General features: G+C 53.3%; 1 protein-coding gene across 1 annotated transcript; it reads right to left on the reverse strand.

The window, feature by feature from the left end:
• Window positions 1-2,453: 2,453 nt before the first annotated feature.
• Window positions 2,454-23,633, reverse strand: CLCN6 (chloride voltage-gated channel 6; the record flags this gene model as incomplete). Its single annotated transcript, XM_019511546.1, has 22 exons — window positions 2,454-6,281; window positions 8,742-8,867; window positions 9,588-9,695; window positions 11,876-12,032; window positions 12,492-12,649; window positions 13,203-13,389; window positions 14,023-14,129; window positions 14,260-14,419; window positions 14,507-14,660; window positions 14,963-15,089; window positions 15,409-15,535; window positions 17,093-17,259; window positions 17,508-17,621; window positions 18,395-18,527; window positions 19,827-19,885; window positions 20,481-20,548; window positions 21,223-21,349; window positions 21,553-21,659; window positions 22,378-22,444; window positions 22,970-23,035; window positions 23,380-23,445; window positions 23,553-23,633. Coding segments are annotated over 22 exons (2,547 nt in total), but the record flags the coding sequence as incomplete, so codon positions are not given.
• Between the last annotated feature and the right edge of the window lie 5 nt (window positions 23,634-23,638).

Consider the following 23,638-nt stretch of genomic DNA (forward strand, 5'->3'; position numbering starts at 1 on the left):
TGGCGCAGAGGGGGGCAAAGAGCGGAGGGAAGGAAAACCACAGAGGAGGAGGCACTGTTGCAGCATTGCTAGTAAGACAGGCCTAATTCCTCCTCTTGTCTGTCCACCTTTTATCTTAGCATTAAGGATTTGCATTGCCATATCACTGCAAGTGCTGTACATGCATGGAGCCAACCCCCAAAGTGCTGGAGAAACCAGCTAGTGCCAGACTAGAGGTGGTGGTGGTAGGGGAACAGCATGACTTCGTTAGGCAGCCTGATCAGAGGAAGAGACCTGTAGGTAGGGGAGGCAGAGCAGAAGTACTGTTTCATCCATTCTTCCTTGGCACCACCTAGCAAAACCTGCATGAAGGCAGGAGGATGAGTGCAAGACGGGGCACAGCTGGGAGGTGTTGGACTACGAGGCTGGCACAACTTGGCATCAGCATGCCATAGAAGTTGGCAGGGCAGGGACCTCCAGCAGAGATGTCCCTTAGCCTGGGAGCAAGGCTGGATGAGGTGTTGGGAAGAAGCTAGGTGTTGATAGAGGCAACCTGCTTGACACTGTCAGCTCTGCAAAGCAGCAGTCTCATGTACATACACATACAGCACCTAGCACCATAGGGCCCTGATCTCTAGGCACTAAGATAACAAATACTTTGACTAGATTTCCACCCTTACAGCAGTGCGGCCTCTTCTTCCTGCATTTTTGATGCTATGCCTGGAAACAGGGACCATCCTTATCTTCCCTTCCCTGAGACCCAGGCATCTACAGCTCAAGAGAATCAGGGCCCCCTGAGCTGGCCCTGTTACCCCAGATGCAGTAGGTACTGTTTGCCTGGTAGCCACCTTCACTTGCAAAGCAACCATGTGCCTCTCCCCACTGCCCAACCTCACGGTGGAAGGACCGACTTCCTGAAGCACGAAGCGGAGCAGCGCAGCTGTGAGTCGAGCTTCAGCACCTTGGACAGAAAGAACAGTCCTGGCTCTTTCCTTCAATAAAGGAGTGCAATAAGAGGACAAGGCTCATTTGTGTGTGGGTGGTTGGTTGTGGGAGTAATTAAAATGCTTGACTGTAACGAGCCCGCAACCCCCCCGGGAAAGGATTTAAATCTGCAGCCAGGTGCTGGGTTGCATTAAGCATAGCTGTGCAACCATGGTATTAACCCACCTGGGCTGCCAGGTATAAAATGCAAGGCAAAGCAGGAGAGGAGCACCCTGCCCTGCCCCACCCTGGTGCTTTTTTCCAAGCAACAACCTCACCTCCCATCATGACACCTTGGCAGAGCCTGTCGGTCTCTTGGTCTCACTCCAGCCAGCTGCAAGGCCATTGTGGACAGGAGGGAGGCTGAGCTTGCTCTGCGCTCTCAGGAGATGTCCTGAATAAGGCCTGCATCTGGACTCCTGTTTTGGAGGGGAGGGGAGGAAGCCACCAGGCCTGGGCTCCCTCTAGAGCAGACGGGAGAGGCAGAGCCTGGCGCTTCCTGCATTTAAACACACAAGTCCTGAGTTGAAGCCATTCCCCTTGTTTCTACCCTGGACACTCAAGGCAATGAGCAGGAGGGAAGTGCAGTAGTTGGTAGCTCAGCAGGAGTAGCATGGGGCAGCATGGGGATAGATGAACAAAGAGCCACGACTACCCAGTGTACGATGCTGTATGAGGTGCAGTGAGGGGAGAAGGGCAGTCACCAGTGCTGCCAGTCTCCAAGACTGCACTGTGGGATCCCTTGGGCACCTCTGCTCTACACAATGACTGGGACCGGAGCTGAATTGAGCAAGTCCCATTTCTTACCAGAGAGGCAGTCACACACCTGGGGAAAATAAAGCCAGCGCCAGCACCCATTAATGGCTAGGGAAGAAATCAGGATGAGCTCCAGCTAAGGAGAAAACCAGAAGAATCTTGCGTACAAACACCTCTCAGGCGTGGGATGGAGGAGGGGGCAAAAAATAACCCGGTAGAATCTCATTTCCTGTACAAAAGGACCAAGCCACAGCAGAGCAACTAGGTCATGGGATCCTCACACATAGGAGCAGAGGGGTAAGGACACCCAAACAGCACAGGCTTTAAAAACAGGTTTCTGAAAGGGATAAAAAAACCCTCCTGCTTTAGGGTATAATCCAGGGGACAGCCAACCCTTCAGCGGGGCAGGTACAAGAAAATGCATCCTGCAGACAGATGCCACCTTGCTGTCCGGAGGGCTGCTTCCTTGTAAGCAACTGGTACTAGCCACTGTCAGAAAGAGAACGGACTAGAATAATCACTCGTATCAACAATTATAGTAGTTCTTGCTGGTGCCCTATCCACAAGTGCCTGCTAATATAAAAGACATGAACAAACAGCACCATTATTTCTTACATGGAAAAAATTCTGGTTTTTTTGCGTTGGGTCTATTTCACCATTGATTCCCCACCAAATCACAGGTGTCAGACAAATAAGCGAAGCAGAAAGAGAAAGAACCCACGAGGCCCAGGACATGCAGAAGGACACACACCAACATTTTACTCTCAGACAGGTTATGGTTACACAAATATGTCCCAAGTGCCAAAGTTCAAAATAAAAATATATTCATACAAATTTAAAAAAAATAGTTTATGTACACCGTGGAATCAGCTTCCGTCGTCTCCGAACAGAACAGTGCAAAAAAACCAAACGGAAACCAACACAAATGAGATACGTTGCTATAATCGGAACAGCTCACAGGACAGAGGGGTCACAACCTGGAACCACTACAAACACTGCACAGGAACCCGGGACACCGAGCCAGCGCCCCCCACTGTCCCAAGCTTTCGCCATCAATACTGAGCCAGTACTCAGACTCTGTTCTTTAGTGTTGCTCTGAGTAAGGGTTACAGGCACCTGTGTTAGGCTGATATTTCTTTGTACGCCGAGGAGCAGCCAGCGCCAGACCAGAAGCAGTTAAGGAAGTGAGGAAGTTACAAGACTGGCTAGGGGCACGGGGAAGTCTGATGAGGTTAACAAGAGCCTTTGGACCCACCACCCTGGCAGGCGAGACATGCTGCGTTACAGACTGCCATGCTGTTCCATTGGACCCAGGTGCTATGGCCAGCGCCGCTAGGCACACACACCAAGTCCACTCACGGATTTCGCTTCAAAAGACCAGCGGGGTCCCATCCCCTGCCCCAAGCTCTGTGCTCTCTGGCACAGCGAGAAGAGGAACTCGCTCCCTTTGCTGGAAGTTTGTACATGGGACAGGTGGGCAAAGCAAGTGGCACTGGAAGAGGGCTGGAGCCAAGCAGCACAGGGTGCTCAGACATGCCTGGGCAGTACCTTTCAGCCAGGTTCGTTGTCCTCCAGAATGAAAATGAGATGTCCAGCCACACCCTGCACTGCCCCAGCCCGAAGAGGAAGAGAATGGGACAGAATTAGCTCAAGGCAATGGGCAAGAAGGGAAGCAGGAGACCAAACAGGACTTGGGAGAGATGAGGTGGGAGGGACAGGACTGGCACTCAAGGGGGAGAGGTAGGCATGGCAGGTCCTGGTCAATGCCAACAGCACATCCTGCAGCATCCCAAACTCCACCCGAGGGAGGTCTTCATGCTCAACTGCACGATTGGGACCAACCCAGGAGCAATGGCAGTGAGCTCTAGAGAGGCTATTTCACACCTGCAGCCCAGCTCTGGAGAGAGAAAGGGGTCACCTGGAGCTCTTTCCTGGATACGTTTGTTCTCTCTCACAACAGGGACACAGACATCCTTGTCCCCAGAGCACAGGCGAAGCGAGCTCTATAGAAGCCACCTCTCAACACTCCTCACACAGACTTGGGGGAGGCTCACAGAAATCCTCCCACAAGGCAGAAGCACATGTCCAAATCTATTCCCTGGGTAGCTATTTAGACTAACATGGCATAGGCAGCTAAGACAGCTGCCTCTGGGAATGAAGATGGCCCTGAGGAGCACAGCAGTACTACTCCCACCCAGCAACAGTCTGAGTGAAGGCACAAGATAGAGGGGCTGGCACTAAGATCCCTTTGCTTCACGCTGTGCGGCTCACACCTCACCTGAGCTAAGCAGAGAAGGCTCCTACAAGCGAGCAGGACTGCTCAGAGTGGTGGCGGCAGAGAAAGGCAGCTGGAAGATGGTGGAAATAGGTTTAAACTCCCACCCCAGAGGGCATCCCCAAGCCAGAAGGCACGGTTCCAACAGCATCCAGACAACCAGAGGAGCTAGAGGCTGAGGGCAAGGGTGCCGTGACAGGCATCAGGCTTATCTCATCATACTCTGGATGGCACAAACCTTTGCCTGTTCTGAGCACACAAGCAGGGCTCAGCCAGAGAGGTCTGCTATCAGCCTCCAGTGAGGGAGCAGACAGGGAGAGGCCTGGAGAAGGTTAACAAGCTCTCGTGGGAGACACTGTGGCAGACCCTCCAGGGACTTGCCAATGGCAGCAAGGAGTCAATAACCCAGCCTTGGCTTGCACTGTGTTTTCCTCCTGCAACAACTCTTCTACCTGCAAAGATCAACTGCACCCAGACCCTACAGCTTGGGTCTATTCACACTGCCACCCCATGCAGATGAGATCTGCTCTGAAACCAGCTTGTTCACCTGGAGTATCCCCTCCCACACCCCAAGGCAGAGGCTGTCCCAAGAGCTAGCCAGAGTGGGACACTCCTGCCGCCTCACTGCAAGCAAACCAGTGCACCACAGGCCCCACCAGTTTCAGCCTGAAGAGGCCAGACACTCCCCAGATCACAACTCCAGGCAACCCCTGCACATAGGGCACAGAAATGGTGACTTCTGCCCTCCAGATAGCTCCTAACAAGCCAGGACCCCAGACACTTCCTGCTGCAGCCACGCTGCCAGCGAAGTCCTCTTGGCACCCAACAGGTTAACAGGACTGCAGGGAAGCCTTCCTCAGAAGCATTCCCCAGGCTCCTCAGCCCAGCCTCTCCAAGGGAGCAAAGCAAAAAAGCTCTGTGCTTTATCAAGCCCATCAGAGCCTGGGCCCCTGGAGGCAACGAGGCCAGCTTCCCACAGAGGGTTATCTGAATGCAAACCCACAAGGGCAGGAGCCTGCTGGAACAATACAGGTGCTGGCCAGGATGGTACCTGTTGAGGCACCAGACTGGCTGCGACTGGCTTCAAAGTGCTGCCTTGGCCCTCCAGGCGATTCTGCTGCCGCCAAGATCCTGGTGCACTGGGAGCTGTGGACAGCCCCTACCACTGCTGCTCTCGAGCCCAGCAATCACAAGCCTTGAGTGCTCCTGCTGCCCTGTCAGCATCACACCTCTGCTGCTCACAGCAGGGATGATGTGGACTGAGCCAGTGGATGGGGGCAGCAGCTGGGAGAAGACTGTGAATTTAAGCAGAAGGAGCAACACATTCCTCTGGGGAGTGAGGAAGTAGCCCTTCCTCCCTCTCCTTAGCCCTAGCAATGAAAACACCCTGGGATCCCCAGGCCTGAACCCAGACAGCAGGCCACAATGCCTGTATAACGTTCCTATGAGGCGTTCCACTGCATTACAGGAGAAAACAAGAACACCCTATAAAAGCTCTCTTCCAAGGGGAATCCTTGGCCACAGCTAAGGGGATGAGGGGCTAGGATCACTTTCTCATGTCACTCTGTGAAGCACTCCTCATCCAAAAGAGGCACAGCTACAAGCTATTGTGGATTCCTGACTTGCACCAGCAGCTGATTGCTGAGAGCAATGGGACAGCAGGGATCCCAGCACTGGAAGGGCAGGAAGGAGCTTGCAGAAGTGACATGAACAGACATACACCAGAGAAAAACTGGTGCAACTGGGGTCTCCTGGGGGGAGGGAGCAATCTGGGAACAGCCATTCACCTAGGAGTGGGCTCTTTGTTAGCAAACTGCAGTGTCTGATTTCAGCCATGGCAATGGTCCCTTCTCATGTGAGTAAGGCAACTGCTGCAGGAGCAAGAAGGGAGACAGAATGAACAAGGAGGTGGGGGAGCATGGTTTTCACCCTGTAGGCAGAGCAGTGCCAGGGCAACACCTGATGCCACACCTGGCAGGAGCAGGGAAGGAGCGATGTTTTGGGCTCAGAGTGGTCAATGAAATGCCTCTCTAGGCCAGCCAAAAGCTTCAGGCGCAGGTGTTTCCTTGATCCTCTGGCCAGCCAGGTGGTCTTCAGTCCCCAGCCTCCGTGCGCGAGGAGCCGCTCAGCAAGTCGGCCATCTGGGGTCCAAGCGGAATGTGGGTGTGTGATGGAGGGGTTGGCACCAGGCTGGGTTGGGGCAGGGTCAGAGGGTCTGGTAGTGCTGCCTGAGCCGCGCCTGCAGGAACTCGTGCGTCAGGTTGTGTCGAGTGATGATGCCCACGATCTGTTTGGAGGAGACAGAAGGATGCCCCAGTCACTTGCAGCTGGGGTGCCCACATGCAGAGGGTGCAGTTCAGGGAGCTTTTTGTCTGACTTGAGAGCCAAGGAAGAAAAGCAGTTCTCGGAGAAGCTGGGTGTGAACCTGCAGCAGAAGCCAGTGCAAATTCCCTCTGCCCCAGTACAATTCCCCCCCTCACTGCTGTTCTGCACCCACGTTCTACGTGAGGGACACCAGCAGACTGCAGTGGGAGCTGCACGGCAATGGGGATGCAACAGCTCAGTTCCCTGGGCACACAGGAATTGCTAACCCATGCAGCCCTGCACAAAGGGAGCTGCACTAGCAAACCTATGTTAATAGGGATATCCTCCCCTTAACAGACCTAAGTGCAGTAAGATGGAGATAAGACCTTAAGTCACCAACTTTCAGCTTCTGTGATTTAACTGGCATGTGCCCTATAATAACCCCAACCTTTTCAAGGCAGGTGCATACATGTGTGAATATGAGGGGTCACTGGTGCCTGAGTGTGCAACTGCTGGGTGCCTACCAGGCAGCACTGTAGGTCAGGGCATGGAGGAGACTCTTAAATCTCCACTAGGCCTCTGGTGGCAGAGCCTGAAGCCTTGAAGTCTGGGCAGAGGCTGAACGACTAGATAGGGAACAGAACCCAGCACTCAGCCCATTTCCACATTCTTCCACAGAGGTGTTTTGGACAACACACGCAAGCACCAGCAAAAGCTTGTACCATCAGCTGGCAGGCTCAGAGACACCTCTTCCTGTCTCACTCTCGCCACATCTGGCTGGACCTTCAGGGCATTTGTACATGTTTCAAAAGCACCCGGCCCTGCAATGCATACCTTTGTATAAGCAGCAAAATGTGTGTCAGTGCTGAGAAAACGGTGGTGGCATGGTCTTGAACTAAAACACAAATATGTTTTAGCTCAAAAGTGCACTGCTGCCATTTTCTGCGCACTGACATGCATTTTGCCTTTTATACAAATGTATGCGATGCAGTGCCAGGCGCATCAGCTTGTGTACAGAGCAGTCTCAGTTAATCAAATCTGCTCCAACACACTGAATCTCTGGCATGTCAGAGCACACAAATGTACGTGTATAAATGCCCCTAGCAACTCCTAGCTCCACTCCAGCTCCTGGATTAATGAAGGAGGTTGATGCTTGGTTTATGGGAAGCTGATGACACCTGCTGGTCACTTTTGGCTACTGAAGGTGCCATGACAAGATGTCAAAAGCAATTAAGTTCAGAGAGGCAAAGGGGAGCGTCTCCTTGAGAGTGCATCAGCTGTTAGGAAGTGCCTGTTGCATGTATCACTACAGAAACACACACGTGTGCCAAATCTGACTGAAACAGAGCTGAAGTTATCATGGTTTTGCTATGCTCAGGCTAGAAATAGACGTTGACTAATGAAGCTGATCAGTCATGCTGTAATGTATCCTGGCACAGCTGATTGCTTCATCAGATGCAACACACATTGCCCCTTGTCCCACCATTAATGGTGGAGGACAAGGGCAACCTGATCTCCCTTCCCACCCAGATCAGTCCCCCATGATTGGTGGGGAGAATATATGGTTGAGCAGGAAAGGACCTTTCCCTGATCAGCTAGATTTCCTCCTGTGATTGAGGGGGATGGGTCCGGCTCAGCAGGGAACCACAACTTTCCCACTTATGGAGAGGCACCCCAGATTCCCTGGGTTGCCTCTCTAAGCAGGGAAAGCAGGCAGGTGTCCCTGGAGCTTGGGGAAAATCCCAGAGCCTTCAAAACCACAGTGGCTAGACAGTAGAAACAGCTCAGGCTGCTCTACCTTCCTGCCACAGGGCTAAAAGCATCTGCCGCACCACTGATTTATTCTTTAACATGATGCAAGAGGGTAGCAATGTCTATGGGCTCACCATTTGGGCTGCCAGAAACATTTTTATGGTGGGACAAATGAGACATCAGGCAATGTCTGTTTCTGCCCTTACATCCTTACAGAGGCATGCGCACATGACAGCTGCATGGTAACAGCTTGCACTGAAGTCAAAGGATTCCAGTGTAATTGGTATCTACCTAAACCCCAACTCTGTCGTTTCTGTGCTTTCCACCTCCTGAAGGAATACAATGCAAATCACCATCAGAGATGGTGTCTCCACTCGGTACTCAAGTATTTTATTACCAGGGCTCGTTCTGGCCTAAATAGTGCTATTTGTGAAGAGTTCTGTAAAGTGGCCCAAGGTCTGGGAGTGGTATCAATCAGGAAAAGCTTCCTAAGGTTGCCAACCAGGGCTGAATCCAGCCCACAGACAGGACAGTGGCTCAACCTCACACAAAGCCTCTTGTAAAGCTTTACAAGAGGCATCAGTCAAGGCAGTTACAGTGACATCCAGATGCCCAAATGTGTCCATTAACAGATTCCCCTGCTCATGTTAAGGGTGGTAGGGACAGCACATCCCCCTCCACCAGAACTCACCTCTCCCACAGCATTCACAACAGGTAAGTGTCTGAGCCCCATGGTCCTGAACAGATTGAAGACTTGAGAGACATGAGTGTTTGGGGAGACTGTGAAAGGAGATGGGTTCATATATGGGGTGACATCCTAGGGGAAAAATAAAACAAAACAAGGGGTTCAATTAGTGTAGTTTCAGAGCAGGCGTTGGTGGCCCTAGAAGCTGACATGGGGTTGCCAAGGCACCTAACAACTGACTCCAAGTTCTCCTTCTCTGCACAGGGGAGGTGCCCCCAAAATCCTTTTATTTCTACACACCCCATCCTAAAATAGGATTCAGTGCTGCCATGAACTTCTGACTGCTGTTAGTCCAACTGACTGGGCAAGTGCCAAGTCTTCTCAAACCCTACCTGAGAGTAGAGAGATTGCCAATATCTTTTGTTTTGCTCAAACCCAAGACCCAAACCCATTTCTTCTCACTTAGACCACAACTCAAACTGATCTGAAAGCAGATTACGTTGTCCTGGCCCAAAATACCCACTCAAATCTGGAATAAGAGTGTCCACACAGAAAGCTATTGCAGAATTGCTGTTCCAGGCAGTTTTCCTACACGCACAAGTCCCGAGGCTGGCAGACAGTAGTGGAACATGGCTTTTCAGTCACCATCACCCACAGCAATTTGCATCTGTACCTATACATAAAATACCACTAACAAGGGGGACAGAGCTAGAGTTTGGCACTGAGCCCTCCTATTGGGCTTCCTCAATCTGAGGTTATGGAGGAACCTTTTTAAAAAGGTATTTGGACATTTCTGTGCCTCACAAAGAGGGTGCTACAACATAGAAACAAGCTCCTGTCAGCTTCTCTTACCACTATCATGCGTGGGTTGAGCAACGTGAGGTCCAGGTCATGAATATCTGGGTAGCGGGGATAGTCCTCGGCCATCTCTGCATAGGACAGGCGGGGCTGGTTGGCACTCTGGAAGATAACGGTATTCCTATCAGCTGAGTGCCTGGGGCTGCATAAGGGCACAGCAAGGATGTAGTCCACGCTGACCACCCACGCCCCACCTCCACACTCAGAAAGCTACATACATGCGGAGAAGCATGGTCAGAGACCAATGCAAGGGAGCGGGGCCAATGGAAAAGGGACAAGTTGCTTTTTCAGCAGAGGAAAGGACTGATCCGTCTTCTGATTCACTGGGGTCTAAGTCCCCACCCTGTAAGGCAGCACCAACAAGCTGGTGGGGGAGGGTGGGGCAGCACATAGGCAAACAATTAAATATTAGTATCTTCCCTCCTTTCCCCACTCCTGGCAATACACCATGCATTTGGGCCTAGAACCTGCATCCTTCTCCCAGGCCTGCCTAGGTGGATAGCTGCGGTCAGGGGCAGATCCAGGATTTGGCAAAAGCAGGTGCAAGAGCAGCCACCCATGCTGATGGGGTGGTTGCACCCCGCTCCCAGCCTCTTCCCTACCGCAACCAACTAGTAAAGGAAAACTGGGCTGTAGGAGCCTCTAGGGACTTTTTAAAGTTTCCTAAAGCAGGCAAGCTTCCCCCCTGTGTTCAGACGCATGTCCCCTCCTCTTCCCGCCACCCAAACTCTACTTGCTGCTGATTCTCCCACTGGGAGGGGAGGGGAGGGAAGGGGCAGCTTTAGAGCTACTCCTGTCTGCTCCAGCTGAGCTGGTTAGCTGGGAACAGTGGCAGCAGCAGGGGGTGGGTGGGTTGGTTCCCTCAGAAGCAGGAGTGGGAAGCCATTGTTGCTACCAGTGCTCTAGACAAGCCCAGCCACAGCAGGCAGCAGTGCTGGAGACTCTCCTGCCCCTGGGACAACAGACAAAGCAACTACAGCAGGTGGGACACAGGAGGAAGGAGGGGAGGGGACTGGGGCTGTGCAAAACGGATAGGTCTCGCTTTGGTTTTGGATTTGGCAGTTGCAGAGGACAGTGATTCATTTCAGTGTTTCAGATCACTGTTCTGTTTTGATTTGGCTGAATCCGTTTCAGAGTTTTGACACTGTTTCGGTGCCAATTCGGATCAGCCAGGGAGAGGCAGGCACAGCTGCAGGTTCTCCCATGGCTCCTCTGGCTGCGCCTGCCTCTCCCTGGGCAGGGGGAGCTGCAGGAGAAGCCCCCATGGCTGCCCTGCCCTGCCCAGCCCCACTTCCCGCCCGGCCCCAGCCACCCGGCACTTTAAAAAAAAAAAAAAAAAAACTAAAAAAAAGCCCTGCACTCATCAGCTGAAGCAGAGGTGATTAGGGCCTCTCGGTGCTTGTGGCAGAGCCCCCCCTGAGCAGCACAAGGCAGTGGGGGGCAGGAGGGATTGCACCCCGCCCTCCCTGAGCCTGGCACTGCCCAGCCCCAGAGGTCCCAGTTCCCAGACAGCCCGTGGCACCCTGCCAGGTCATGCTGCATCCACGCTATGGGGCAGCTGACGTGTGGATGCCAAGCAGGGAGGGCAATCCCAAGGGCTTTTTTTTTTTTTTTTTTAAATGTGCTGAGAGGCTGGGGCCAGGCAGGGGATGGGGTTGGGCAGGGCAGCCATGGGGGCTTCTCCTGAGGCTTCTCCAGCTGTGCCTGCATCTGCCCCAGCACGAGGAGCCACAGGAGAAGCCCCCCATGGCTCCCCTGCCCTGCCCCAGCCTCCTGGCACTTTAAAAGGAGGTCTGCGAGGCTGTGCTGGACTCTTCCCAAAACGTTTTGGATGGTTTTGTTTCTTTTTGGAGATGCTTTGGATTCAGTGTTTCGGGTGCTGAAACGGGCTGAAACACCTCTGAAATGAAACAGCTGCCGAAATTTTGCACAGCCCTCTGACGGAGAGACAGAGGAGATGTGGCTCTGAGCACGGAGGGGAAGGGAGGATTCTATTCCACTTCGGGACTTTCTTGAAGTCCTCAAAAGCTCCAGCAGCATGGACCAGTCTGACGGGGGTGCAGCCGCGCAACTGCACCCCCTCAGGATCTGCCCAGCTGCACTCATACTCATTTCAAAGCCATAAGGCAGAATTTAGTTTAACCAGCTGCAGCTTCAAAGTGAAGATGGGAGTGACCATGCTGTATACCCACCCTGGGTACACTGTTGGCCCATCCACTCCTCCCAGCTGGCTGTGAGGAGACAGCGGGCTCAGAGTCCTTCCAGGACCCTGTGGCACTCACCGACTGACTCTCAGAGTAACACACTCCACGGACGAGCAGCGTGACCAGCTGTGAGCGCAAGATGAGGCCATGAAAGGTGAGAGGTCGGAAGCGCTCCTCCATGGTCCACTCCTCACTGGGGGACTGGTCCGGGTACAGGTTGGGGTAGGGGGTATATCTGCGACAGAAATACCTTGTTACAACCTGCACCGACTATCTCACGTGGTAATGGCAGAGAAGCCTCTACCATGACTCTCTGCCCCAACGGATGTTAAAGGCCATCCCTGTATGCAGTGCCCTCACCAGAGATGGACAAACACTTCCCCACCACACAGAATGCAGCCAAGAGGCCAAGCGACTTACGGACCACGTAAGGCAGCAACAGAAGAGCCAAGCTAGGATTTCCCAGGGTCCAGACACCAGTGCAGGGCTTGGGAGGAGTCTCAGCCCAAGCCCCTGCTCTGCCTCAGTCTTCCCATGAGAGGAGTCTCAGGCAGATCACTCCAAGTCCCAGGCCACAGCTCCTCACAGATACTAGCCCCGCCCCACTGCACTACTGAGGTGCCTGGCCCCTGTGGTGACAGCAGGCAGGTAAGTAAGGTTCACAGATGGACATGTCCTGTTCCCCTGGCCCCACCTTCTCTCCAGCATTTGCTGCAGTAGGTCCTCCTTCTCAGGTGGCTCCTCCGTGGTGATGTGCTCGTCACACATGTTGCGCAGCTCACTGGATGGGTAGGACTTCATGGACTGGCTTCGCTTGCGTTGCTCCCCTGCCCGGGTGAGGATACTAGATTTCTGCAGGCATGAGCAGAATTGTGAGTAGCCTGGACAGTGGGTCACTGGTCAGATTGGGGCAGAAACCAGCCTGGCCCCTTTCTAGCCTAAGCCCTTGGAATGGTTTTATGTCACAGGCAAACGGCTCTCTGGGATGATGCACTGCAAGGATGCCGGGATTGACTGCATCCTTCTAGCAGAGTGAAACTAGAGATGGAGCAGGGCTGCTGGTTGATCAGCATCACAGTTGCTCTTTTCACCAACCCTTCCCAGCCAGCTTTAAGTGTCTCACAAGAGGTAGTTTCCCTCCCACACTGCTCTATGTCTCCAGGAGCAGTTTTACAGCCTGAACATTGTGCTGTTGGAAAGCGAGTTTCCTCCTGTTCGGCCACAGTCTACAGTACAAGGGATGGGCTGAACCTCTAACCCCACCACCCAGGGACCCTAGGATTAAGCAGACGACAAACTGGGCACTAGGGTGGGTATTGATCCTGCTCCAGCAGCAGGAGAGACCCAGCCAAGTGCCTTCCTACAGGACAGCAGACAGCCACCCAGAGGCTTGCTACCTTCTCACCTTGAATTTAATGTTGTTACTGATGAGCTGGTTCCCTTTCATGAACTCCCTCTCATTGCCCCGGTTCTCAGTCACCACTGGGAAGGCATGATGGACGGTCGTGCGCAGAATGCTGACCAGGGACTGGATGCGGGTGTGGGGGTAGACGTAGGTCAGGTTTGGCTCCATGATGTCACTGGCTCGCAGCCTGGGGCAACCGAGAAATCCAAAGGGGATGCAGGGATGCTGCTGGGAGCAGGTGTGCAGTCACATGCCAGCATGGGGCAGGGCTGGTCCCATGCAGAAGTATACCAAGCAGAGTAGATGGAGAACAAGAGTTCTCCAACAACACCCAAGGGGCTATTGTTTCTATTAATGAAGTGCTAAGGCTGTGATGTTTTCACCAGCCCCTTACCAATGTACTTCACAGGCTCAGATGTGGCATGGCAAGCAGGATCTCTGCATACAAGGGCAATGCCCTAGGGATCTTCTACCAGCCCCAGGGAGCCCTGCCACACTGCCACCCATCAACGGAAAGTGGGGCAAAGGGAAGCATAACAGGTACATTATACAATTCTTAGCTACATTCTTAGCTTCCTCAGGCAATACAAACTTCACTCTGGAGATGAGAAAAATTGCATGCCCTGCACAGAAGAGGGAGACTATGTGGGAAGGCTTGCCTGACACCCAGTGTTCTCAAGTAATGAAACCCCACTCCTCTTCCACAGCAGCCCTTCAGTTGTGGGAGCCTCAAGGCACTTCCCAACACCCTCAGAGAGAGTGCAATGGGAACTCCTAACAGCCCTTGATGGCAAGTACTGGCAAAAGCAGCCCCCCTTACTTGTCTGTTTCCACCTCAGTCTCCCACTCCAGCAGTGGCACCCCCCGCAGGGTCACGTGGATGTCATAGATGCCCTTGTTGAAGAAATCCCCTGTCCATTTGGCCACCTGGAGAGACAAGGAAACCAACAGCATGACAGCATCTTGTGCGAGAGAAGAAGCAGGTCAATGCATGGAACCGACACCCACAGATAGAAGCTGGAATCAAAACCCAGCAAAGAGGAGGATGTGGACTCACCATCAGTGTGATCATTATCGGAAGTCCATACGAGATCTCATTGGTGGACTCTATCAGGATAACAGTGAGGCTAATCGTCATGCGGACCACGCCCCCAAGGAAGGCGGCCGCCCCGATCAACGCGAAGGTCCCTGAGTAGATGTGGTCTAAGCCAATGTAGCTGGGGAGGAAGGTCAGATGTGGTATTAGGACAGCACAGCTGAAAGAAGACTGGTGGCAGCAGCCCTACCACACGTACACAAGGCACCTTTTCAGGAGGTTGGCGACCAGCCGTCCGAAGGCAGCCCCGCAAAGCAGTGACGGAACAAACAGGCCGCTGGGCACGGAGACCCCATACGTCCAGCAGGAGAGGAAGAAATAGAGAAGGAAGAACAAGGAGAGTGTGACTGGGCTGAAAGTACCTGCAATACAAGAAGAGTTATGACCAAGGGGCATGGGCTGGCTCAACTCAGAGGCAGTCTCACAGCCCACCACCTCCTCTGGCTTACAGCTGACTCTCCATCTCTAACTAGCTCCTTCCTCTTAGAGTCAAAAGCTGGGTGAAGACAGTTGGCAAGGAAGAAGCCAGGGGAACAGAAACAAAAGCCAAGGAAAGCTGAAGAGACCCTTGCATAAAAGCACCACAGAAGGGCAAGCAGGAGGCTCTGGAGAGGCTGAGGGGGGCACGTGAGGGCAGCCCAGGCTGCCTCTCATGACTGCTCACCGTCCTGGTGGAAAAGCTGCAGGATGGCCGACTCCTGGGGGTTGAAGAACAGTGTCGCCATGTCGTTGTAGGTCTCATTGGGGCAGAAGAAGGTCTTGATGCTTGCATTCAAGTCCTCAGAGGAGTCCTGACCAATGGCAGACAGCAAGACAACCTTGTCAGGCTATGGCAGCATGCTGGGAGCTGTCACTAGGGCAGGACTGGGCCTGCCTGCAACAGAGACCATGGGGGAATCAAACCCAAGACTCTGAGGACTGATCTGGGGCTTGACATATACTTGGCCAACAAAAATAATACGAGCACCTGCTTTGCCAGGGACAGCTCCCCACCCCAGCCCCGCAGCATGGGTTCTGCTGCTGAAACTCTACACACACAGGCATTATTTGCAGACAGAGGCTGCTGTGTTGCTATAGATAGCAGGCACTTTTGTGGGGAGAGAGTGTTACCTGCAGACTCAGGGAGCCATTGCCACTATGGTTGGTGGAGGACATCTGTCGGCACTCCCCGAGCACCATGGAGGCGACAAACACCACAACGGTGGTGGTGAGTGACACCAGCAGGCTCTCCAGGACCCTGTAGGCATAGAACCCGAATCCTGCACCGAAACTGCATTGCGCAGGCACCGGCATATCCCTACTCCCTGCACAGAGCTCAGCACTGCTCTGAGTCGCGGTGGGCAGAGACTGCTCAATGCTAGCCCTGCAAATTCCAGCTACTCTATGAGGCTGCTCGCTCCCACTGAACCCACTGAAGCTACCAGCATCAGGCCCTCCTGCCCATCCCAGCAATTGGAGATGACCTTGCCAGGATCTGAGATGTGGCTCTAAGCTCTCCCCCATCCCCAAGCCCTCTCCCTTTAGACACAGCCACGTGACTATTAAAAACAACTTCCCAACACAACTTTTAGTGGCCAACGAGCTTTTCTCTCTCCTTCATAATTTGTTTTTGCCAAGTTTAATTAAGTGGCAATTTCTCATCACCAGGGATTCAGTTAGGTAGCCATTTCTTTTCCTAATGGAGCATACACAGTCCAGTTGTTAAACCCGATTAAATTAACTAGGCAGTTCAGTAAGAAAGACTAGGGGAGGGGTGGGGTGTGGATGGTAGTAGAGTCAATTGTTCCTTCAGCCACTTCTGGGACTAGACCTAGAGAGCCCCTGCATGATGATGCGGTATATTGCAGACTGTATTTTGGTAGCTGAGAAGCTAAGAACCATGGATCTGTTTGTGTACAGCAGCTTTGGTAAAGGATCCCTTCATACTCATTATAAAGGAGTCTTGGCTACTTGTATACCACAAGAGACATCACAGAGAGACCCGAATTGTATCAGCCACCCTTAGCACCTTCTTTGCAGCTTGTCTGCCTGACACCTGGATTTTAGTGCAATGTTTTGAGCTGCTAGGTTTCATAGATTTCATAGACATTAGGGGCTGGAAGGGACCTTGTGAGATCAAGTCCAGTCCCTCCCCACCATAGGCAGAAAGTCAGCTGGGATCAAGTGAACCCAACAATAAAAACATCCACGTTTTCTGAAACAGTGCGGAGTAGGTGCTTGCACCACCTCTGAGGGGAGTCTGCTGTTCCAGACCCTGGACACTCACACCATAAAGAACTTGTTTCTTAGGTCGAGTCTAAATCAGCCTTCCTGAAGTTTATGGCCGTTAGACCTTGTTATCCCTTGGGGAGCTCTGGTGAACAGGTGCTCTCCCAGGTCCTGATGTAACCCTCTTATATAACTGTAGGCTGCTACCAAGTCACCCCTGAGCCTTCTCTTTTCCAGACTGAAGAGTCCCAAGTCCCTCAGCCTCTTCTTGTACAGCTTGCCTGCCAGGCATTGGATCATAGGAGTGGCTCTCCTTTGGACTCTCTCAAGCTTATCCACACCCCTCCTGAAGTGGGGGGCCCAAAACTGGATGCAGTACTCCAGCTGTGGTCTCACCAAGGCTGAGTAAAGTGAGAGGATAACATCTCTGGTTTTGCTTGAGATGCATCGGTGGATGCACGCCAGAGTTTGGTTTGCTTTGCCAAACGAGGTTTTGGTATTGTAAACTCATGGCCCCTTCCGAGGCTCTGTGGGCAAAGACAGTGCAGACACATGCAACAGTGCAGGCAGGGGGGAGCCTGGGTACCTGACCAGCTTTGGCTTGGGGTGCACGTTGCGCATGCGGTACTTGGCTAGCCTCTTGTTCAAGCAGTTGAAGGTGGCTCCGAGAAGGCCCCCGACGATGCCCATCAAGATGAAGAAGCCCAAGTCCACAGCCGTCCAGAGGTGGCATTTCTTATCAGATTCTGAGCACTGAGAACCAAAAGGGAAAGCAGAGATAAGCAGGAAATGGAAGAGCACATGGAGTTGCACGCAGCACATGCCAGACTCCCTCAAGTCAGTCTATTACAAGCAGGGCACCGCTGACAGCACTGTCCACAGAACAGAGCCATATTTCTGGAGGAGGAGCTCTTTCCCTTCTGCAGGACTCTACAACTAACTGTATGGATCTGGGCAGAGCAAGGACCACTGATGGGCAGGGGGAATGACATACAACACACCTTGAACTCGCCAAAGTTGAGCAACCCTGGGAGCTGGAAAGACCCCCAACTCCCAAACTGAATCCCAGAGCGGAAGAAATTCAAGGTGAAGGTGGCAGCCATGGAGCAAAAGAGCTGGAGAAGGAAAGAACAAAAACAACTGAGGTCAACAGCAGTGAAGCCTTGCCTTTGGGTAAGAGATGATTGCATCCTACCAGCACTGAAAGAAATGCAAGGTAAATTTTAGCAGCTACTTTTTGTAATCGTGAGGGATCACCATGGTCACCTAGTTTGACCCCCATGGCAACACAGGCCAGAGCATATTGTCCAGAAATCCCTGCAACACGCCTGCCTATAAGTTCTCTTTGGGACACTGACTGGCTACAGTGAAAATAAATTTGCACAGAACTAATTCAGCTTGTTGTTGCCTTGTCCTTAATTGGCTCTGGCTGGTGTTCTGGACTTGGCAAAGCCCACAGCTCTCTTTCTCCACTCTGGGAAAGGAGCCTTGCAGCATTCTAGTAGTGACACAGTGCTGGGTAGGAAAAAGCCCAGTCACATTCCCCAAGGCAACTGCAAGAGCAAGATTAAACTCATTCCAAGAGGGGTGCCACAGAAATGCCAAGCAGAAGCCACATCAGCACAGTACCTGAGCAGGAAGGAACCTAACTGCAGCCTTTGCCCTCACATAGCATCTGCCTAGTGAAAAAGTGGGGGCCAAGCCAGCTCTTGGTGCTGCCCTGATGCTTCTCAACAGCCCTTTCCTGAAGGCGTTTCTGCTTCCTGGCACCAAAACTAGCAGCAGCTCACATGGGCCCATGAAGCTTTGGGGGAGTAGGGCTTGGCTTGCCTCTGGACCACCATGCTGGGACACCCCTCTCTGGGAAGGAGCTGACGTCACTACTCACCACTTTCCACGTGAGCCCCTGGTTCCAGAAGGAGGATCCCTCCTCCAGGCTGAAGAGTGTGCCCCCAATCGGGGCCCCAAAGGCAGCCGCCACGCCTGCAGCGGCTCCAGCTGACACAAAGTCCCTTTTGTCCCTGGGTGAGGAGGAAAACAAGGACACTTCATCAAGGCAGTCTTGGAACAACTCTTTGGCCCCCATGGCCTTTCACCTCCACGAAGACAAAGGGAGCTAGAGGAATGCGGTGCTATGCAGCAAGCTCGCAGTGAGCAGGCACTTCCTTCCAAAAAGGCTCACATTGGCCTGGTGAACTGGTGCAGTATGACAATCCTATCTTCATGCTGCCTCAGCCCTCTGAATAGACAGGAGACCATGATGTGGCCCATCCACATGAGGGAGTCTCACCTGGCCACCAGGTCCCTGCTTCAGGGAAGGGCTCCCCTCCAAGCATCGCTTGAACACATGAGCCCCCTGGAGGGATCTGTATCATCAATTCCTATCCTTTGGGGAACCCAGCTGGGACCATGCTCTGTAGCCAGGACCCAATAACTGCTCCAGCAGCACAAGGGAAACCTGAAAAATTCCAACATGCCAGAGACAACCCCCGCCAAGAGCCCGTGCCTGCCCCCAGCACGAGGACTTTCTTCTCATTGGGCACAAGGAGCAGAGCTTTGAACTACAAGATGATTCAGAGGGCAGCATGAGAAGGCAGCTGGCACCAGGCTATTACTGGTACACTTCTTTGAGGTCATAAGCTTCTTAGGATAAAGCTTTCATAGAGCTATGTCAAGTAATTAACTACATTCCCGTGATGCTTTGCTAGTTGTGCCAAGAGTCTATGTGAACTCGGCACAACCTTCAGTGCCATCAGCTGTTTCTAGAATCATTTAGCAAGAGTCTCTTCCTTCTTCTCACTGACCCGCAGAAATTGTGCGTGCCTTGCATTTTTACATTTCCTCTCTGAAGCCTACGAGATGGTTGCCAAGTATGCTTGGGGCTGGCACATTTTCAGCATGCTTCACACATGCTGATTGCCAAAGGAGAACAAGCTAATTCTACAGAACTCAGCTGGCAACAAGGGAGCTGTGAAGAGGCCGGTCTGAAGTTCTGTGCTGCCACTTGCTCCGTTTCAATTGCTATGGTATCATGACAGACCAAGGACTGGTAATGTGCACTGCATATGGCTGGATCAGTGATGATCCCTCAATCAATTAGTCACGTTGTACTGTTGCTTGCAGTCACCACAGGGAATAGAGTAGCCTGCACTGTCCAAGGGCTGAAACCTACTTGGAGATAATGTGGGATGCAATGGTGCTGCCCTGCAGCAGCAGGACCCTGGAGACCAGGATTCCCAGGGGGGAATTCGAAGCCTCACTGACTGACCCATTCAGTCCAGACCCCTACTTCCCTGAACAGCCCCACTGAGAACACGCACCTGTCACTGCGGAAATAGGGGAAATTAAACTGGATCTTCCTCAAAGAGATACTCTGGAACTGGAGAGAAGGACAAAGTCAGACACGGTGACATGGGTGAAGGCAGCCCCATTCTCCCATAACATGTAGGAGCATCCAACCCAGGACCCATGACTACTCTGCCTGCCTCTGCCCTGAGGCTGCAGCAACAAGAGGAGTGGGGAGGGAAAGCAGACAAGGAAAATTGTTATTCAATAAGATGGTTGGCTGCTCTCCCATCAGGTCTTGCTTAGAGCATTTGATTTATGCCAAGGTGGAGAGCTGTGTCCCTGAGGGACGGTTGCAAAGCAGCTGCAGATGCCACCAGCTTCGGCTGGCCACTCTCCAGCACCTTTTTTTTCCTTCCTCTCAGCCTGTGAAGGAGATCAATGCCCAGTGTTGCGCCCCTGCGCAGTTCCTTGGCAGATGCCCTTGGTGAACTGGGGGCAGCTTTGCCTCCACATCTCAGTACAAAGAGCGCAGACTCCAAGGCCACATACAAGGGTTTTGTCACTAAGTTTCTAAAAGAATCCATCTCATCCCAACCCATGTCTTACTTAAGGTGAGAAGGGATAAACTGCAGAGCATGCCCTGCCCAGCCCAGCCCGGAGAGCAACAGGGCACTGCCAGCACTCACCTGTGGCAAGCCAGCACCCACCACAGCCCCACTGTGGATCATGGGACCCTCCTTCCCCACAAAGAGACCTGCAACACACAGAGTGCTTCACTGCATGGCTCTGTTGGTCAGTATGGCCTGCTCCCTCCGGCCCAGCTGTGACAGGCAAGGGCTCCCAGCTCCTTTGTGATGGGCTACATGCAACAACACACCTCCACACAGGGTGTTTCCAACCTCCCCATAACAAGGCAAGAGCAGACAACGATCGCTGACATGAGAGCTCACTTCTGGGTTCTGGGCAGCGTCGGGCAGAAACAGACACTGCAGGGTGCAGCTCTGCACTGACATGTGTTTCAGCACAAGAACTTTCTACCCCATCAGGCAGAAATGCTGCCCATGCCTTGCATAATCCCACCAGAGATGGTTTCACCCAGGTGACATTCCCCACAAGCCTTGTTCAGACACTGCCAAGGAGCATCTTGCTTGCTGGTTCCCACCTGCCTTCCACAAAGCAGCACCAACTTCCCTGCCACTAACTGGCCCGCTGGAGCGCTGTTCTTCACTACCAGGTGTTTAATTCATGGCTCTTTATCATTTCCAGATTCTGCAGCCACCCAGAAGCTTGCACTTCCACCCTGACCCAGCTACATCTCCACAGAATCAAGTTGCATGCACACACAGAGACAGAAACTTCCACCATTGCTTCTTGCATGCAATGACTTCTTACAGACTGAGGAAAACCCACCCCACCCACCCCTCTTACCTCCAGCCACACTGAAGAGCACACCCAGAGCTTTGCACACTAGCGTCCGGAGCCGGACTACCCCAGGCACCTTCACCCCATTCAGGTAGCATTTGATCTCAGGGATGCCAGAGCCAGCAGCCACAGGCTGCAGAAAGGAGACAATTGTACCAGGCATGTCAGTGTCCAGCTTAGCAAAGATCAGACACTGACAAGTCCAGAATGTGCTGCCAGACTTTATTTTTTAGTGCCTGCAAAGTCCTTGGACCAGAAAGTGTAGCAGGAGGGCAAGAGCCTTGGCACACCGCCTGTGTTAGATAGGAAGGATTGGGGTGGGGAGCACGGTCTCACCTGGATCAGGACAAGCAGGCTGGCCATGAAGACGAAGGTCAGGTTGAAGCCCAGCAGCTCCAGCAGGGACAGGGCGAGGCAGCCCTTCTCACTGCACTCCTCCACCGCTGTGGGAGAGTCAAGGAAAGGGGCATCTCCTGCAGAATGCTCTGTGGGACCTCCTCCTAGGGATCCAGCCTGCCTCGTCCCCTCCCAGCCAGTGTACTCACCACCACACCCTGGAAAACAGAGCCCCAGGCCAGCCCCCCTCCCAGCCAAGCTATCAGAGACATCTAGCACAGCATGCTTTCCCTGGAGCAGCATTCTCCAGTACGCTGTCACAGGGCCCAGCAACAAAAGAGAAGTGCTGGTAGCACCTCCTGTGCATGAAGCAGAAGAGTCAGGGCAGCACGAGACTGGGGGATAAAAACAGTCAAATGAGACGCTTCCAGCAGGGCATGGGATGCCCTGCTCAGCTCACTGTACCTGCTGCTAGCCAGAGGTAAGTCACATTCCGATACCAAGGGGTATTAGAGGGGTCGGATACAAGATGAGCCCAGTGTGAACCTCACTTGCAGCTCCAAACTAGCATCCCATGTGGGGGAGCTTTGCCAAAAACACCAGTGTCAGAAAGCCCAAGTCAAGGGGCATCCATGCTACCTCATGGCCAGACACCTCTGCCTTAGAGACTGGCCCAGCTGCTGAAGCAAAGCCCATGGCTGGAAGCTTAATCATTAAATCAAGAGCCATGCAGAGCTGACGAGCTGTCCAGAGGAGGCAGCCTTTAGGAGCAATGAGGTCACCCAGCACAGCAGAGCACAAAACCAGGCAGAAGGTAAAGGATACAGCTTTGTACCAACCGGAACTTGAGCTGGGAGAAAAGTCGGACCGAGAAATCTACAAATAGTCCCACCTAGGAAAAGGCAGCAGCAGGTATGAAAGATGACCGCTCACCAGTGCCACAGACCAGCCTGCCACGTCCTGGGAACTCGCCATGCCCAGGTCTCACCAGGTTGCCTCAAACCAGAGACAGACCTAGACCCAGACACTCCCTGGCTTAGGCACCCTGAGAGGTCTAAATGCAGGCAGCAAAGCAAGCATCCCTAGAAGCGGTTAACACAGTTCTGCTCCAACTTAGTGCCTCATCAGTCTGCTCATTAGCCGCTTACGACAGATGATATCCCCTAATCAGAACACTGGCATTTGGGGAATCTGCAAGGAAAACCCTGTGAAAACACAATCAACAGCACTTGCAGAGAGAAGAATGCTATCCCATAGGAACCAACTGAATTTCAACCCCCTGCAAGTCTCAGGGGGGCCGGACCAGCCTTGGACCCAGCTCTGCTTTTAAGGAAGCCCAGGGCCCTCTCCTGTCATAAGCTCATGGAGACCGCTGGCGTCAAGCCCTTGCATGCTCCCCACCCTGCAGACTCCTTACCAGGCCTGTGCAGACGCCGATGGCAAAGACCACCACCCATTTGACTGCTTCATACCTCCGGCTTCTCTGTTCGGGGCGGAAAAACAAAGGCAAGTCAAAGCAGTGTGCGGCGGGGAGTCAGAGGATGGGAGGATTGCAATCACCGTTTTGGATGGAGCCGGAGAGAGGAATCAGTACAGACAAGCACCTCCCGGAGGTGACACCAAGCAGGGCTAGGAGCCCGAGCCATCAACACGAGGCTCAGGACGGGCGCCCGGGGCCGAGACGCCCCCAGGGCTGTTTCCGCCCTCCTGCCAGCGAAGCCGAGAGCAGCACGGCTTTGCCCTCAGGGGTCAGACCGGTGTGCGATGGCAGCGCTCTGCGTGGATCCGGCTCCCCGGGCCAGGGCGCGACAAAGAACGGGCTCCTACCTTGTTGTCCAGGCTTTCCAGCACCTCCAGGTACGGGTCATTGATGCAGCGGTCGTAATCCAAGCTCTGGAAGGACACCCCCTGGTTAACGCCCGAACCCCAGGAGACAAACCCAGGCCCCGGGGGGTGAGGGGCGCAGGCCGAGGGCCTCGCAGGGGCGCCCGGCCCCGCACCTCATAGTCCTTGCGCGGCAGGATCTCGTCCTCCTCCTCCTCGCGGGTCTCGCCCAGGATGGTCTGCGGGGGGGAGCGGGGTCAGG

The sequence above is a fragment of the Gavialis gangeticus genome, unplaced genomic scaffold (genome assembly GCF_001723915.1).
Source record: "Gavialis gangeticus isolate Ggan-Ray unplaced genomic scaffold, GavGan_comp1, whole genome shotgun sequence".
Taxonomy (NCBI): domain Eukaryota; kingdom Metazoa; phylum Chordata; order Crocodylia; family Gavialidae; genus Gavialis; species Gavialis gangeticus.